A 14,850-nucleotide genomic window follows, 5' to 3' on the forward strand; every position below is an offset into this window, starting at 1 on the left:
ATATCTTATTAAAAACACAGACGTATGGCCGCTATCGTCCCCTCCCTGATCCCAGACCTAATTTCAACCAGGTACAACCGTATATGAACTCTGATCATGTTACGTATTGCTGCATGAGAAAAAGTGTGCTCCTGCATTTCTCAGTGGGATGAGCATGGCCCGTTGTACATTATTTTACTGAGGCTTATTGGACCATTCCAGACAAAAAGCATTGGCCATATACAGTTAGTACATGAACATAGACAATTTAGCTGTTAATTGCTTAATTTTTAGAGGTTTGTTTACCCTAACACAAATTAATAGAATACATTTTATCAATCTAGGAAAAATAAACAAAAAGCATTTGGAATTTAATTTGTAAATCAATCTTCTCTCCAGGTAAGGGACTATTTTCGGTTCATATCTTTAAAATCAATCTGCACTTTAAATATACTATCTATAACATATAACTTTGGCAAATAAAAAAGGAAATAACTGCTATTCAGTGTATAGTATATATTACCCAGCTCAAGCACGAAAATGTACAAACCACGTATTGTATTCAATAAGCTAAACATGCCAGAGCATCCAGACCACTGGTATGGTCCAAACGTGTGCAATTCATTGAACTGCAGTGCACCTTTTAGGATGAAACTGCACACCACAATTGGGCTGCATGGGTGTTTGTTTGTTTATTGATAGAATTCGAGGTTTGAGGCACGAAACTACAGTATGATGCTCATTGCACTTCAGGTCAGCCTGCCGTGGTATGCTATGCATGATAATGGAATGCTGCTGTCACAAGAGGCATGTTAGATGATGGGTGAGGCTCAGGTGAGCAGCAAGGAAACACACTTTTAGTATTTACTACTAATTAGTATTAGTACATGCCTTGTCGTGTGTTGACCCGATACAAGCTCACAATGTGTCACATCCGCGATGTGTTGTTTGAGCGTGTTGGTCTGCTATAATCTGCCATTCTCAACGCGCGGCGGGGCAACAAGTCTGTCTCGTGGAATGGATGGTATTCACAGAGGGGTGTTAGGTGTCTCATTGCTGTGTTCATTGTACGAAAAATGTACAGTATGTGATATGTTCCGACTGTATATTAAACTCAGACCATTGTCTGTGGCATCTGAAATGATGCCAACCCAAATGTGCAGTTAGTAGCAGTTGAAATGTTAGCTAGGCTGCCTATTTCATCAAAATCTGTCTGTTACCACTGAGTAAGTGCTTGGATAGGTTGGTTTCAAAATAATTTGATCAGAAACAATGAAGTGCCTGACCTGTGAGCTTGTTCATTGTCAGGAATAACGCCACAGAACTGAAAAAGGGTAGACTGTACTGTATACTGTACTGTATGACACACATTAGAGGAGCATCAGAAAGTATGTAGGTGTACAGTTCAACATGTCACCCTAAACAGGCCCTTTTCACAGCACAGCAGCCATTTTGACAGGTGTACAATAACATGAATTGTTGTAGGTGTGTTACATGTATGTATACATGTGTTTCTGTCTGTACATGACGTTCACTGTACAGGAGTCTGTCCATGCTTGTTCACAGAAACACATGAATGAATCACACCCACAATTAATTATCACCACACCCTCAGGTCTGTTTATCCCTTCAACATGCTGTAAAAAAACGGATTAATTGAAGCTAAAATGTGACTACCACGTCATACTGTAGCATAGGTGGGCGTTCCTCGACTGTAACAAAACAAAAGATGACGACAGCCTATGACACCACCCCTATCAACTTACAGTAGGGTGATTTGTGATGGTAATTTAACTTACACAGTAGGTCTTATCACAGGACATGGGTCTAATTATGCATCCGTGGACGTAACCGGTACCACTGGGATGAATGAATGGTACCTGAGCTACTGTACCTGTATATCCACCCCCCCCCCCCCCAGTGTCTGTGCTATACAATGTATTTGTTTTTGTTTTCTTCTGTGAACGCATCAGGCATTCATACAGACATGTCTGTTTCAATGGTATCTGGGTGGTTCATTATAGCTAGCCCAACCTGTCTCTCTATGTGTGTGTGTGGTGCGTGCACGCTCATATCCATTTGTGACATAAATGCACAGACGTGTGTAATAGTGCTAGGAAGGGTGTGTTTTTAATGCTGCCGACACATCGTAGCTGAACATAAACACATTTTGTTCATGTTGTGTCCGTCCGCAAATCGCATAATAATGAGCTTTAGTGTTATCGTTCATAAGCCCACACAGTGAAATCCTCAGAATATAAATGAACGGGAAATCATCTGTCATTTTTATTTGTATTTTGTATTTCAATTCAAAAGCATCAAAAGTAGCAGATCTACTGTACAAGCTTGTGTATCTGTTGATGCTTTTTTGTAGTATGATCAAGTAAGGCATTCATTTACAAAAAAAAAGTTTATAGTTATGGGACGCAATAAAACAACGACCTCTGCATCCACGGGATGCACTACTGTATTATTGTACTGTTATTTATTCTAGTTTATTTTGTTAGCTTTAGTTATAATGATTTCTTCTTCTGTTGTGACTTAAGACCAGCCCTGCATCCCGGGACTCATTACATTGAAAACCTATTTACATCACTGTATGGGGTTAAGAGGTTTGTGCCTGACAGCAACGATGCGCAAGCAACATTATTTAGAAGGCATTTGTAGAATCGGCCTCAGGTCTTAATGGGTTAAATTGACCCATGAATTAACACTTAACGATGACCGTGCAGGTCAAATCATGCAGGTCAAGTTGTAGTGAATCCAGTTCCCCTTAATTGGACAGCATTTCCTTTTAGAGTACCGGTAGCCTATTATATCTTTCTGTGGTAATCCTGTGGCTTGTAGCTATATGACCTGCAGAGGGACAGCATTCTGACCTTTTGGGTCATAGAATGTATACATGAGGGGTCGGGTCAGACGGGATATTCCTGTTGCATCGCCACTTATCCCCAGAGCTGTTCCTTTATGGGCTGCTCTGAGATGAAAGATTACTGTAGGCTTGCATTCACAAACCCTGTTTTCCAAGTTAACTTCCCTTTTATTTCAACTGACAAATCTGAGACTTATTTTTTTTAACTAAGAGTCAAATATTAAAGGCCCTGAACACTCATTCAGGTGTTTTCTGTTACGTTAGTCAGATTGAAGCTGGGTGAAGCTATGCTAAAATCTGTCCTTATATCAACCATATGGATGATATTATGGTGAATTTGTATCACTTCTCTGTAATCCATTCATCCATGGAAGATAATGACAACATTTGCTATATCACAATATTGAACCAAAATCTCAGATAATATCTAGTTATATCACAATAAAGTCAGTACTCCAGGACTGGTGTATGAAAGCCATACAGATGTCTGAGAGGCAAGTGTTAGTGTTGGAGGTCAAAGATAACATTTGTATGACTCTCACTAGAGATAAGTGAGTGCTTTCACTGTCCCACAAGCTTCTTGTAAAATGTCATCTTTTGACAAACACACAATGGAAATCCTACTGTGTGATTTGAAGTGCTGTTGTTTTATAGATGTGATGATGAGTTTCAGAATAGAATGTGCGTCTGTCTGTATGTGTTATTGTATGTACGGTATAAGGTCCACTATAAGAATGTTACTAAATGATTGTCTTGTCTCCGTTGGGGTGGAGTGGATCTACAATACATACAACTCTGGTTTATCTGTCATTATTCAGCATGTCTGCTTGTAAATTGGCCTGTCCTTGGCCTTCCACACAAACTTGTGCCTTCTTGTGCATGTGCTCAGAAAAAGCTGTCTTAGTGGCCATGTTTTTCTTTTGTTGTTTTCAACCAAGTTTGATTCCTGCATGTTTTCCCAATGAATTAATTAAAAACTTGCCATTGGACTGGACTCTTGTGTGCAAGGGCCATTAAATGTGCAACAGGAGTGTGAGGGAACTGTCAAGCAAACCTAGTGGACTGCACCCGCACAACCTTGAAATGTGTAATCAGGTGTAACGGAATACACCTGTATGAGGGAGTTCTCAGCCTTTAACTGTCCAACATGGGGAGCTTGGTGAGCGGGTGTTTGCAAAACGATGCTTGTGAGGTGAGACCACCAGTATGTGTAACATCATGTAAAGTGTAGTGTAGTATTGGTTCTTGGGGCCCGTGGGGACCCCCAGGGTTCCTTAAGCGAGTTCCAAATATGGGGGTCCTGGAAGTTTAAAAGTTGCCAAACCACTGATTTAGAGTGAACTGAAGGTCATATGATTTGGGGATTGACATTGGTCATTAACTAGGTTGTTGCAGGAAGTTTGCTTTCCTAAGAGGAAGATGTGGTTTATTTGGTTCCTATGTGAGAGCTGAGTTGACATGGTTTAATTTGGCCAGAGATGTGAAAGTGAAAGTGGAGCAAACCGTGATCTATGTTGTGATCTTGAAAACAACAGTAATCTATTTTTAAATGCATCTTCAGATTTACATGCAAGTGTTTTAGCAACTTTGCTGGGAGGAGATAAACACACTAATTTCATGTTGGTGAATTATCAGGATAATCTTGAATATCCTCACAGTCACAAGCGACTCACTTAGAGAGTTTGACAGCATACCACCCATACCAGTGTCCCTTAAGTTCCTATGGTGTTTTATTGCCAGTGGGCACATTCTTACAACATGCTGACATATTTTACACTTTCAGTCAGTGTTGAAAAGATCACAATTTTGATCATATATGTTCACATTCAGAGTGGACATTTATTTTATGCACAACAATGGTCTTTAATATATAAAACATCACAGACAAAGTGCAATTCATATCAAATAAAGAATAGCAATCGAGTGCTCTGTGCTCACATTACTATTACTGACACACATTTCTCTTTAGTCATTAGTAGAGTTATGTTGGTTGCCTAGCACCCATCAAAACACTCCAAAGAGGTGGTTCCTCTGCCAGTGCACCCCCCGCCCCCCTCCCCCAGCACTGGTTACCTCACTTCCTCCTCACCACATTTCTCTAAACAGTCTACTGTTGTCTCAGACATGCACACAGCATAGCCATAGTGTTAATTTAATTCTGGGAGTAATACAGTTAAATAAACACTAAGGAATACACAAGTACTGTTTAGAGATACACCTGTTTCCATCAGAGAGCATACTGATCAATGTACAATAATAATCTTTTCACTTTTTGTATAATTTGCCTGCATGTTGTTACCTGCTGCATTAATGTGACGATAAATTGTAATTAAATTCCTAAAGAGAAAGAAAGAATTGTAGGCTCCCATCTGATCGCACCAGGAAGACAATGTCCCACTCCCAGGCCAAGTCATCTTGGGCACCAGTAAGGCATTGAGTTTAATTTAGACTCTGCTGTGGCTTTCTAAAAAGAAAAGATCTGCAAACAATGTGAGCTAGTCCTTTTCATCAAGCAACATCATTGCACTAGTGTGTACAACTTAGGCTGAAGTAGGAAGTACAAATGCTGGCTTTGGGGAATTGAGAGAATATTTTATCCTGCCATATTGTTGGAAGCAAGACCAGTTGGCTCACGTGTTTTGTCCCTGAGCTGGGTTCGGTTGTTGTGACACCGAAATGTGTCAAATTCATCACCTGTCTGCCTGTGCGTCTGGGTATGGTTGGTAATGTACAGTGGGTATGGTTGGTAATGTACAGTGGGTATGGTTGGTAATGTACAGTGGGTATGGCGCAGTCGTTTTCTAAATAGAAGTTCCCACAGTCTGTCATCTTGTACAGAGATGGTAGGAAATGATGTCAGATTGTCAGCCCAGAAAATGCTCTCACTCTTCATCTCACACGCACACACTATCTTTCCCTTTTGCTCTTGACACCCTGATCCCACCATCTACCCACCCCAGTGACACCCCACAGCCCAATGTTGCTATGATATATAATATATTACAGTCTCAGGACCCTAGGACCTTAGTAGACACTAGACACCAATGGAGAACAAGGCAGCGGTGCCGACAGCAGCCATGTAATATCGCCTCTCTGCCAACTCAGTGCCATCAGAGTTGCATTATACCGATAGGGTGGTAATCATTTAGGCTATAATCTATTTTTGTTTTGTTTCCACATGGATTCAACATGGTCATCATTATTAACTAGGATCCTAGAATTGGTCCTAAAATGTAGGAACTAGCCACACGCATGCACACGTACCTTAATCATACCATCACCTGAGTGTTACATTTACTGTGCGTACGTCCAAGCTTGCTTGACAGGTTGTGACACCCAGAGGCTTAAGTCTAGTTTATTTAACAAGGTTAGAAGTGGTGTGCTGAAGATGGCAGCTACTTGTTTTCTTTCCACACGGACCATGAAGCCTCTGATAAAAGAACACAGTAACAGTACCATCACACTGCTACTGTTTAATACTGTGGCTGCATGGTTTGGTTTCACTGTTTCACAGCAAACCATCCATAGCTTTTACTTTCTATTGATGAACTCTTAGCATCGGCAGCAGCAGAAGTACTGGGACTCGAGCCAGCGGGCGACACAGTGCCGATTCCAAAGTCAGGCTGTAGTCATACTTGAAATAAGAGGGATCATTCCACTGCTTTTAACCACCCTAATAAAGCCCATGTCATTCTGCCATTATTACTTGTCATATCAGTGTCCCACTGTCCCTGTCAAAGCAGAGCTTCCATAAGCAGCTGAGGTGAGAATAGAGCAGCCAGTAAACGGGGTACTAAAGGCTAATTGTGCAATGAATACAGCACAAGAGAAAATAAATCCTCCACTGCATTGTCTCAGAGTCTTTTGCAGAATTATAGAATTATTAGAATTATAGAATGGCTTTAGACAAGTGGCTGTATTAGCATCCTGTCTTATTACGCTGGGAAACTACAGTAACTACAGTAACCTCTGACCCAGTGGTGAAGAGTGGGTGGAGAGACTGCACATGCTGTGAATGGATCAGGAGTGATCCACCTGACTACTGTGGCCAGCCTGCCAACAGCAAACCTAGCTTGCACGCATGCATACACACACACACACACACACACACACATATGCATGCAACATATACATACCTACCTGCCACTAGATGAATATTACACAATGCGTTTGAACTCTCTCTAGTCTTCTTACATAACTTATCTTATAAAACATTTAGATGCAGTAGGTTTTCCTCTAATGTTATGTTTGGCTGTGAGAAATGGCCACACCAAATTCCTCAGTCAAAGGCCAACTGTGCAGGCGCTCTTTGGAGACAGATGTGAAATACCCTCTGGACTACTTTAAGATTGTGTTACCGTATCTGTGGGTGTCGACTGAGGAGTGTCCCATTAAACTGCTAAGGTGACTATTAGGGCCAACATGAAACATTGTTCTCTCCACTGTTGTAAAAAATCACCCCCTTCCTGGTTAGAATTGACTAGAGTAGTGTTTAATTCTTATATTGCCTGCAAACTGCCAGTTGGAGATAAAACATTCATTGTGGATTCAGGGCCATAGTGTGTGACACAGTGAGTAAGAGGGAGATAAGTGAATTATACAGTAGAGCCAGACCGAACTTTTGACGTCATCGGCATCTGCACTCATGCAGCTGATGTTTTTTTTTTACCACTTCCCTATTTTGGGCATGTATAGGAGAAAGCCTTAAAAAATAGATGGTCTTAGAATTGCATTAGTGTGACACGTTGTGAGCTGTACTTTTTTTTTTGTCTATGGCTAAAGTTTTTCCCAATTTTATTTATTATTGTCTCCACCAGGCCGAAGGCATGGGGAGAGAGTATGTTTTGCACTTGTTGTGTGATTGTGTCCATCCGTCCGTCTGTGTACAGCTAATTTCCGGCACCGTTAACCCGGTCGATGCCAAATTTTGCACACACACTCCCTGGATGCCAATGATGAACCTCTGCCCCAAATTGTCCAGAACGGCCTGTTATAGCGCCACCAGGAGGCAGACTTTTGAAAAACACATTTGTTGATATTACTCAAAAAAATCCCGCAAATCGTTACACACTATCTCTATAGTCATGTGTTCACGCCGGATCTGTCTGATATTTCATATTCCATCCTAATTGGCTAACATTGGCTTTCAAAGTTTGCAGGATTAGATTATTATTAGAAACGTTTGAATTATTTCATCGACATCAGTGGTCGAAGACCCTCCAAAATCTGGCATCGGACCAAAATGTCTAGTCTAGTCTAGAGAGGCTAGAGTACAGTAGATACAGCAGGATGTTTCTCTATACATAGCATCTTCCTCTAATTGTCTTTTAAACAATTATATGTTGTACACCAGAAATCCAATCCAATCCACTTATATAGCACGTTTCAAAACTCAGGGTTTACAAAGTGCTGTACAGGAGAAAACAAATGCACTAAAGCTACCACACAGAAATGGGCTGCATGGAATGTTTTATTCTGCTGTGTGTGTGCCTCTTTTTAACAAGCCCAGATTGTTGCTCGTTGTGTGGCTCCAGTGGATCTTGAAATCATTATGACTGACTGACTGACTCGGTGCACTCTAATAACTCTCTCTCTCTCTCTCTCTCTGTCTGTCTGTCTGTCTTGTGCTCTGTAGTCGCAGCCCAGCCAGGCCACGCCCACAGCAGCAGCCCAGGTCTCCTCCGTGAAGCCTGCCCAGTTTGAGGTACGTGTAACGCGTTCGTCTCACATGTTTTCTCTCTCCCCATCTCTCTCACTCTCTTTCTTTAAGCACATTAACCCTGGCGTACCTAGTTTGGACACATTGTTTGTACAGTACATATACTGTACTGTACACATCGCTTAGAGATGTTGTGTGACATGACATCACGAAAATGTACTTTGCAAGCCAAAGAGTACATCATTGTGATGTCACTTATCTCATGAACCTAAGTTCTAGACCTCCAGTTCTAGGATAAATAGTAGGGGGGGGACTTTTTATTATTTCCACACAACAACTCTAAGGTATATTAATGACGAAAATGAGTGGTTTTCCCTTTTACTTTTTCCCCCAAGTGTGATAACCTTTCCAACTGACGCCCCCCTCACTCTCCGTATCTCATCTGGGTCACATTGGGTATTGTATGCTTTCCTGTTGTAGCTTAGCGTGCTAAGAGTTCTCCGTGGTTTCTCGGTTCAGTGTAGCTGCATCCTCTTAAGGTGCAACGCGGAGAAAAGAAAACCTTCCTTTTCCTTCCATTCAAGCACTTGAGGAAACACCCAACGTCTCGGCACGGGGGAGAGCAGTACTAACCCCAACAATGACCTTGAGTGAAAACACATGGCTTTGATGTTCTTATGATTGGTTTTGTGGATTTTCAAGACAGAATTGAACAGAACTATTCAAGGCATTTTGTAATGCGTTCTAGCTCCAGTTATAAGGAGAGTCATTCACAGAGATAATGTGGAAAACATTATGTTATGTCACAATTGTAAATATTGATCCTCCACAAAAAGCTTTTTTACAGACGCCTCAAGGAAGTTAATATTCACACACAGGCTCAGTAGAAACGGCTCAACTCAACACATTCTTAGTGGTAAATTGCTCAAACAGAAATAAGGCATAAATAAGGTGAATGTGTGTGGTGTGTGTCGCAATTGATTTAGGTATAATTTGAGCACAATTGCAGGTGTCTAACCCTTGTTCAATGTTGAATTGGTCTCAGATAAGACCACTGAACTGATGTATTCTTTTCAAACTTTATTGCTCGTAATTAACTTCTATTCAGTGTAGAGGCCATTCAACAGCTTCTGAGCCAAATGCGCCACACAGGGCCTGAATGTCAAATTGAATAGCGGGGGAAAGTAAATAGTTCTGTAGATCAGCAGCTCTTCCCACCTGCACAGCAAAATATCCAGCTTTAATCAAACCCTCAAAGAGTGTTCAAATGGACCCAAATGTAGGGATTATTTATTTTTTGCCTTCGCCTTTTTTATTTTTATTGATGAAAGTAGGCTGACAGGAAATGGGGAGAGAGATTGGGGGGGGGGGTGACACGCAGTAAAGGCCGCCGGGATCAGGCGTCGAACCCGCAGCACACTGCCAGACTGGATTACCAGCCAAGGTGCCCAGACAGCTACGCCAGCCGCCCGGCCCGTAATGAGGATTGAATCTTGTTCTACTCATATTATGTCTCATTCTTTTCTGAGCTTGTTCATAAACAAGCAAATCCTGTGGGACTCAATGGAAACTCCCCATGAGTTATAATTGTCTCTCATTAGAAGCTGACCTCTGTGACCCCCTCCCTCCCAGCTACTAGCTGCTAGAGAGGGACTCGGCAGTGTTGCTAACATCATTAATACGGCGGTGACGACGAATTGTACACACAACAACTAACACGATGATTACCCTGTGGCGATTATAACCCTACACTCTACCCTGTGATGATTTATTCTCTGTCAGCTACACACTTGAAGTTATAGCTTGGACCGAAGGCGATCAGGAGTGACAGAGAGAGAACACTGTATGACCAAAACAAAAAAGACTTGGATGTGTCACAGAAGTTATATCGTTAGTTAATGTATCAGAAGATCTGATATCACTACTTGATAATATGTTACAGAAGGCATCATCAGGCATGGCTGCAAAGCCTGTTGGGACGACAGGAGTCACAGGGACCACTGGGAAAGTGACACCTAAAGCCATGCCGGAGGTACACTTTTATTGTGGCTGCTAAGCGGCGTGTGGGGCTTTTCTTCTTTGGTTGTTTGGTGTTTGTACACAACAGTAACACTTCATCCTTCATTTGGGGACTCATCACTGTTGGGTGTTCATTCGCCCGGGTTACGTGGCAACTCCTCTTGACTTCACAACCCTTCTTCCATGATGCTGTGGTTTTATCTCTTTCTTTTCATCCCAAGCCTTTTTGTAAAACATTCCTCCTCTTCTCTGTGGGTTCCTCCGGGGTGCGCCGCACACATCCATCCATCCCCGCTTCTCACAATGGCCACTTGCTGAGAACCTGCTCTTTCTCAACACCAGACCGCTGTGCTTGCAGTGAATGCTGCTGTATTTGTACTGTGAGCTGGGCATAATATTCAATAACATTTTCATAACATGTGCTAAAACACTCGCTCCTTTGGTTTGTAGACGGCTCTTGTTACTCCTACAGTAGCCGGTGCTACTGTTATTGACATGGCGTCAGCAGAGGCGCGGGGCAGCACTAAAGATCTCCCCAAGGTAACCTTTTTGGCCTTCGCTTCCTTCTTATTGTGTAAGCCAGGAGTGCTGGTCTGTGATTCCAGGCCTACAGTAGATCACTGTTTCCCAAGCAGTGGGTCGGGACCCATTTGTAGGTCGCGGACACAATTTTATGGGTCCCTTAATTAATTTATTATTTGTATTATTATTATTTCAAAACATTTTCAATAAAAATTACCAAAAAAGTAAAAGATGTCATGATTTAAAAACTAAATTAAATTATAGAAAATCAGTAATTTCATGTGCAAATCAAAGAAAAGTATAAGAAATTCCATGAATTAGAAAACAAACGTTGAAGAAGTATAGTGAAACTAGCCGATCTACTGTACAAGCTCCCAACGCGGGGTGATGCGTTGTAAGCTTATAGATATGCTATTTCACTAGTTTGGGTCCCGGGGAAATGTCTTTTTGGGGTCTTGAGCTAAAACGTTTGGGAACCAGTGGCCTAGAAGATCATCTACTTCACGGTGACATGAAAGTCTGATTGTAGCTCAACTCTCCTGTTCTAACCGCTTTGATCAGTCAGTGGTTTAACTAAGTTTTAAACCCATTTCGACCTGTTGTATAGCTACACAGTACGTCTTTATACCTTTCAATCCGGGACAGCAAACTGTTAGGATTCAGAAGCCTCCTCAGATCTAAATGGGTTCCTCTCTGTTGGTTGACCGCTTGCTGATCAAGGGTCAGACTAGTCTCAGCCCGGGCCACTCAAAACACAAGGCAAACTAATTAGGTCTGTCACTGTTATTACATTTTACTTGACGATTAAAATTGTCGCTTTCTGTCAAAATTACATTTCTGTTTGACTTTTAAGGCTTCGTAAACATAAAGGGTGCACAGGGAAGATATGACAAATGACTAAAACATGAATAGTGAAAGTAGCCAATCTACAAGATGTGAAGCAATTTTTAGTATTCCAGTATTTTTGAAAATGTTTGAAAATATATAAACATTGTGATTATCTCAAATAATTGCGATTAGGCGATTATTATGTAATTATTGTGACAGGCCTACCTAAAATGAATACAAATTGCAATGATCTGACCATAGAATCAACAGATGCCTCTTTATGCTGCTTTACTGTAACCTTGAGCAAGAGTCCTACATGTATTATTTTATAATAATGTTTTGAGAGATATTTTAAATGCACTCCCTGTGCGTTGTTGTGTCAACATGTTGAGTAATCGTTGCATTGTTTGTAGACTGCGGTCAAAGCCACAGCTCCAGCAGCCCCTGCCACCGGAGCCACCACCACTCCAACCAAACCCAAAGAGTCTCCCAAAGGCACAGCCAGCAAGGTAGAGTTCTGTCACCAGAGCGCCGTTAAGAGAGCTCTTCAAACCTCTCTTCTGCTCAAAACTTCCGGTGCTTTCTTTGCTCTTCTTTGCTCCATTTCTTTCTCCTTACCCTCCATCCACGTTGTGCCACAGAGGCTGGTGTGAGACTGCATGCTGCTCTCACGCAGAATGATCCTTTGCTTCGGGAGGGTCGTCATCATCGCTCTATCGAATATGTTGACGTTGCAGGAGATCTCCTTAGAGAAGCACGTCTCTCTGCTTCACACTTTCACACCTTGTTTTTTCTGCGCTGGAGTTGACTGGTTGGGAAGGAGGGTCTTTACTGTAGCTCGTGCTGTGCCCACACTTGCTGTTGCACTGCCACTCCCACTCAAACCACAGCTGGCAGGATTCAGGTGTTGTCGGGAAGCGGGAGAGGTGTTTCCTCCGCCCACATTTCATTGCATGTCTACGTCATCGGCTGTCGTCATGCTGGTGGCTTCAGGGATTGCTTAAGGTGGATGCTCAAAGCCTTGCTCACATGGTTCCTCCATCTTAATGCCGTCTTAAGTTGTGACCAATGACAATGTTGTGGGAAACACCCCGAGTTTCTGTTTTCTACTTGATCTATAATCATCTTAAATGCATTGCCTTGTAGAGTGCCAAAGTCGCTCCTGCCAAAGGGACTCCGACGAAAGTGGATACAGCTAAAGGAACTCCGACCAAAATGGATACCGCCAAAGTGTCTCCTACCAAAGTGGCGCCCGCCAAAGTCGCCAAAGCCGCTCCTAGTCCTACCAAAGTAGATCCCATTAAAGAGACTCCTACCAAAGTCGATGCTGCCAAAGCGGCTCCTAGTCCTGCCAAAGTCGATCCCACTAACGTTGCAAAGTCTGCCTCAGCTGCTGCAACTGCGAGTGTTTCTGTAAAGGGAGAGGCAGAGGAGTCTAAACCGTCACAGAGCAAGGTAGTTATAATGTCTGTCAATGGTGATGTATATTTGTTTGGTACGGCATGATACTGTAAGTCAAACGCACCATCAGCGCTGTGTTTGCTCTCCATGTAATAATGCACAATAGGCAGTGTTATGCAATAGGCAGTGTTAAAAGAGGAGCAAAAGTGTCTAGAATGTTCTGTGGTTTTAATATGTTACGTTACATTTTGTGTTTTAGGATGCAGAGTGATTTAGGATGTAAGAAGGAAAGCACAGTGAGCGGCTCAGTTTGTTTAAGTGCCTTTTATTATTATAAATTTAAGGCACATAGGTTGGTGAACCAATAGGAAGCTGGCGTCGGTTTCCAGCGCTAGTTTGAACCTTCCTCTCTAATCCTTGAAAAGCTTGGATACTTTCAGGCATATGTCCATATGGACTGACACACACACACACACACACACACACACACACACACACACACACACTCGGCAGGCTCCAGGATGAAATGACTGAAGGGGCAGTTGAAAGTGGCGAGGGGCCCACCATTTTTATATAGTAAAACACTATGTACATAAAACTTAAACTGAGGGGGCAGAATTTGCAAATTATGGTGTCAGGCCCCCTCTGGCACGGTACCCCCGCAGCACCGGGCCTGGTTATATCGTCCATCCTAGCCTAGTATGCTGACTCTCCTGGTCTGGCTTGCAGGTGCAGGTCGAGGTTGCTCCCCCAGTGGTCAAGGCAGCCAAAGAGGTACAGTAGGATTAGACACGTACGTGTGTGCGCGTGTGTGTGTGTGTGTGTGTGTGTGTGTGTGTGTGTGTGGTTGTGTGTGGTTGTGTGTTGTGTGTGTCTAGTCTACAGCGTGGTGAGATGTGTTTCTTGTATTTTTCAGGCGCCCTCTGAGGACCCCTTTGATGCCCTGGCCAGCAGTTTAGCCCCCTCAAAACCTCTCACCCCCCCACCTGTATACACTGGGCCAGAGGTCACGGAGGTCAGTGTGTGCCTATGTGCATGCGTGCGTACGTGTGTGTGTGTTTAATATAAAGTGTGTGTGTGCTTTTGAGTCGAGTTGATGATGTTGATATGATTACATTCAAGCTGTGATCTGTATCTTATTTTAAAACGCTGTTTTAACTGTGTGGTAGAGTATATTAATCCATTAAAACTGTGAAAGCATCTGTGATTTTTCGTTTGCTACCCGTATTTAAAAATAGCAGAAATGCAAACTCACAGCACGTGACTTCCTGCCGCATGGTGTGCTCGTATACATTTTTGAAAAATCGTGATTTTTTTTAACACACACATCTTCTCTTCTGGGGGGTCCCTAACACAAAACATGTTTCAGATGGGAGGTCTGCGGCCAAATATATATAATTTTGCGGGGTCCTGCAGGGCATGAAAAAGTTTGAGATTACTGATTTAGAAGGCATTTGTAGAATCGGGGGGAATCTTAATGGGTTAATTCGGGTGTGTAATGGTGTGCATTGCATGTGTGTGTGTGTGTGTGTGTGTGTGTGTGTGTGTGTGTGTGTGTGTGTGTGTGTGA

At 42.5% G+C, this 14,850-nt stretch overlaps 1 protein-coding gene across 14 annotated transcripts in view; it reads left to right on the forward strand.

The window, feature by feature from the left end:
- cast (calpastatin) overlaps positions 1–14,850 on the forward strand; it is a 56,652-nt gene that overhangs the window by 21,231 nt on the left and 20,571 nt on the right. For 7 of the 14 annotated variants that reach the window (XM_080786451.1, XM_080786454.1, XM_080786444.1 and 4 more), the window contains 7 exons: positions 8,487–8,555; positions 10,453–10,542; positions 10,980–11,069; positions 12,293–12,388; positions 13,026–13,334; positions 14,010–14,054; positions 14,197–14,295. In XM_080786451.1, the coding sequence (XP_080642577.1) occupies positions 8,487–8,555; positions 10,453–10,542; positions 10,980–11,069; positions 12,293–12,388; positions 13,026–13,334; positions 14,010–14,054; positions 14,197–14,295 (798 nt within the window). Of the gene's footprint in view, positions 1–46; positions 72–8,486; positions 8,556–10,452; positions 10,543–10,979; positions 11,070–12,292; positions 12,389–13,025; positions 13,335–14,009; positions 14,055–14,196; positions 14,296–14,850 lie in introns of those variants that run through there. The other 7 variants (XM_080786446.1, XM_080786448.1, XM_080786447.1 and 4 more) reach the window with 4 other exon arrangements.

The sequence above is a fragment of the Protomyctophum bolini genome (genome assembly GCF_963924005.1).
Source record: "Protomyctophum bolini genome assembly, chromosome: 2".
NCBI lineage: Eukaryota > Metazoa > Chordata > Actinopteri > Myctophiformes > Myctophidae > Protomyctophum > Protomyctophum bolini.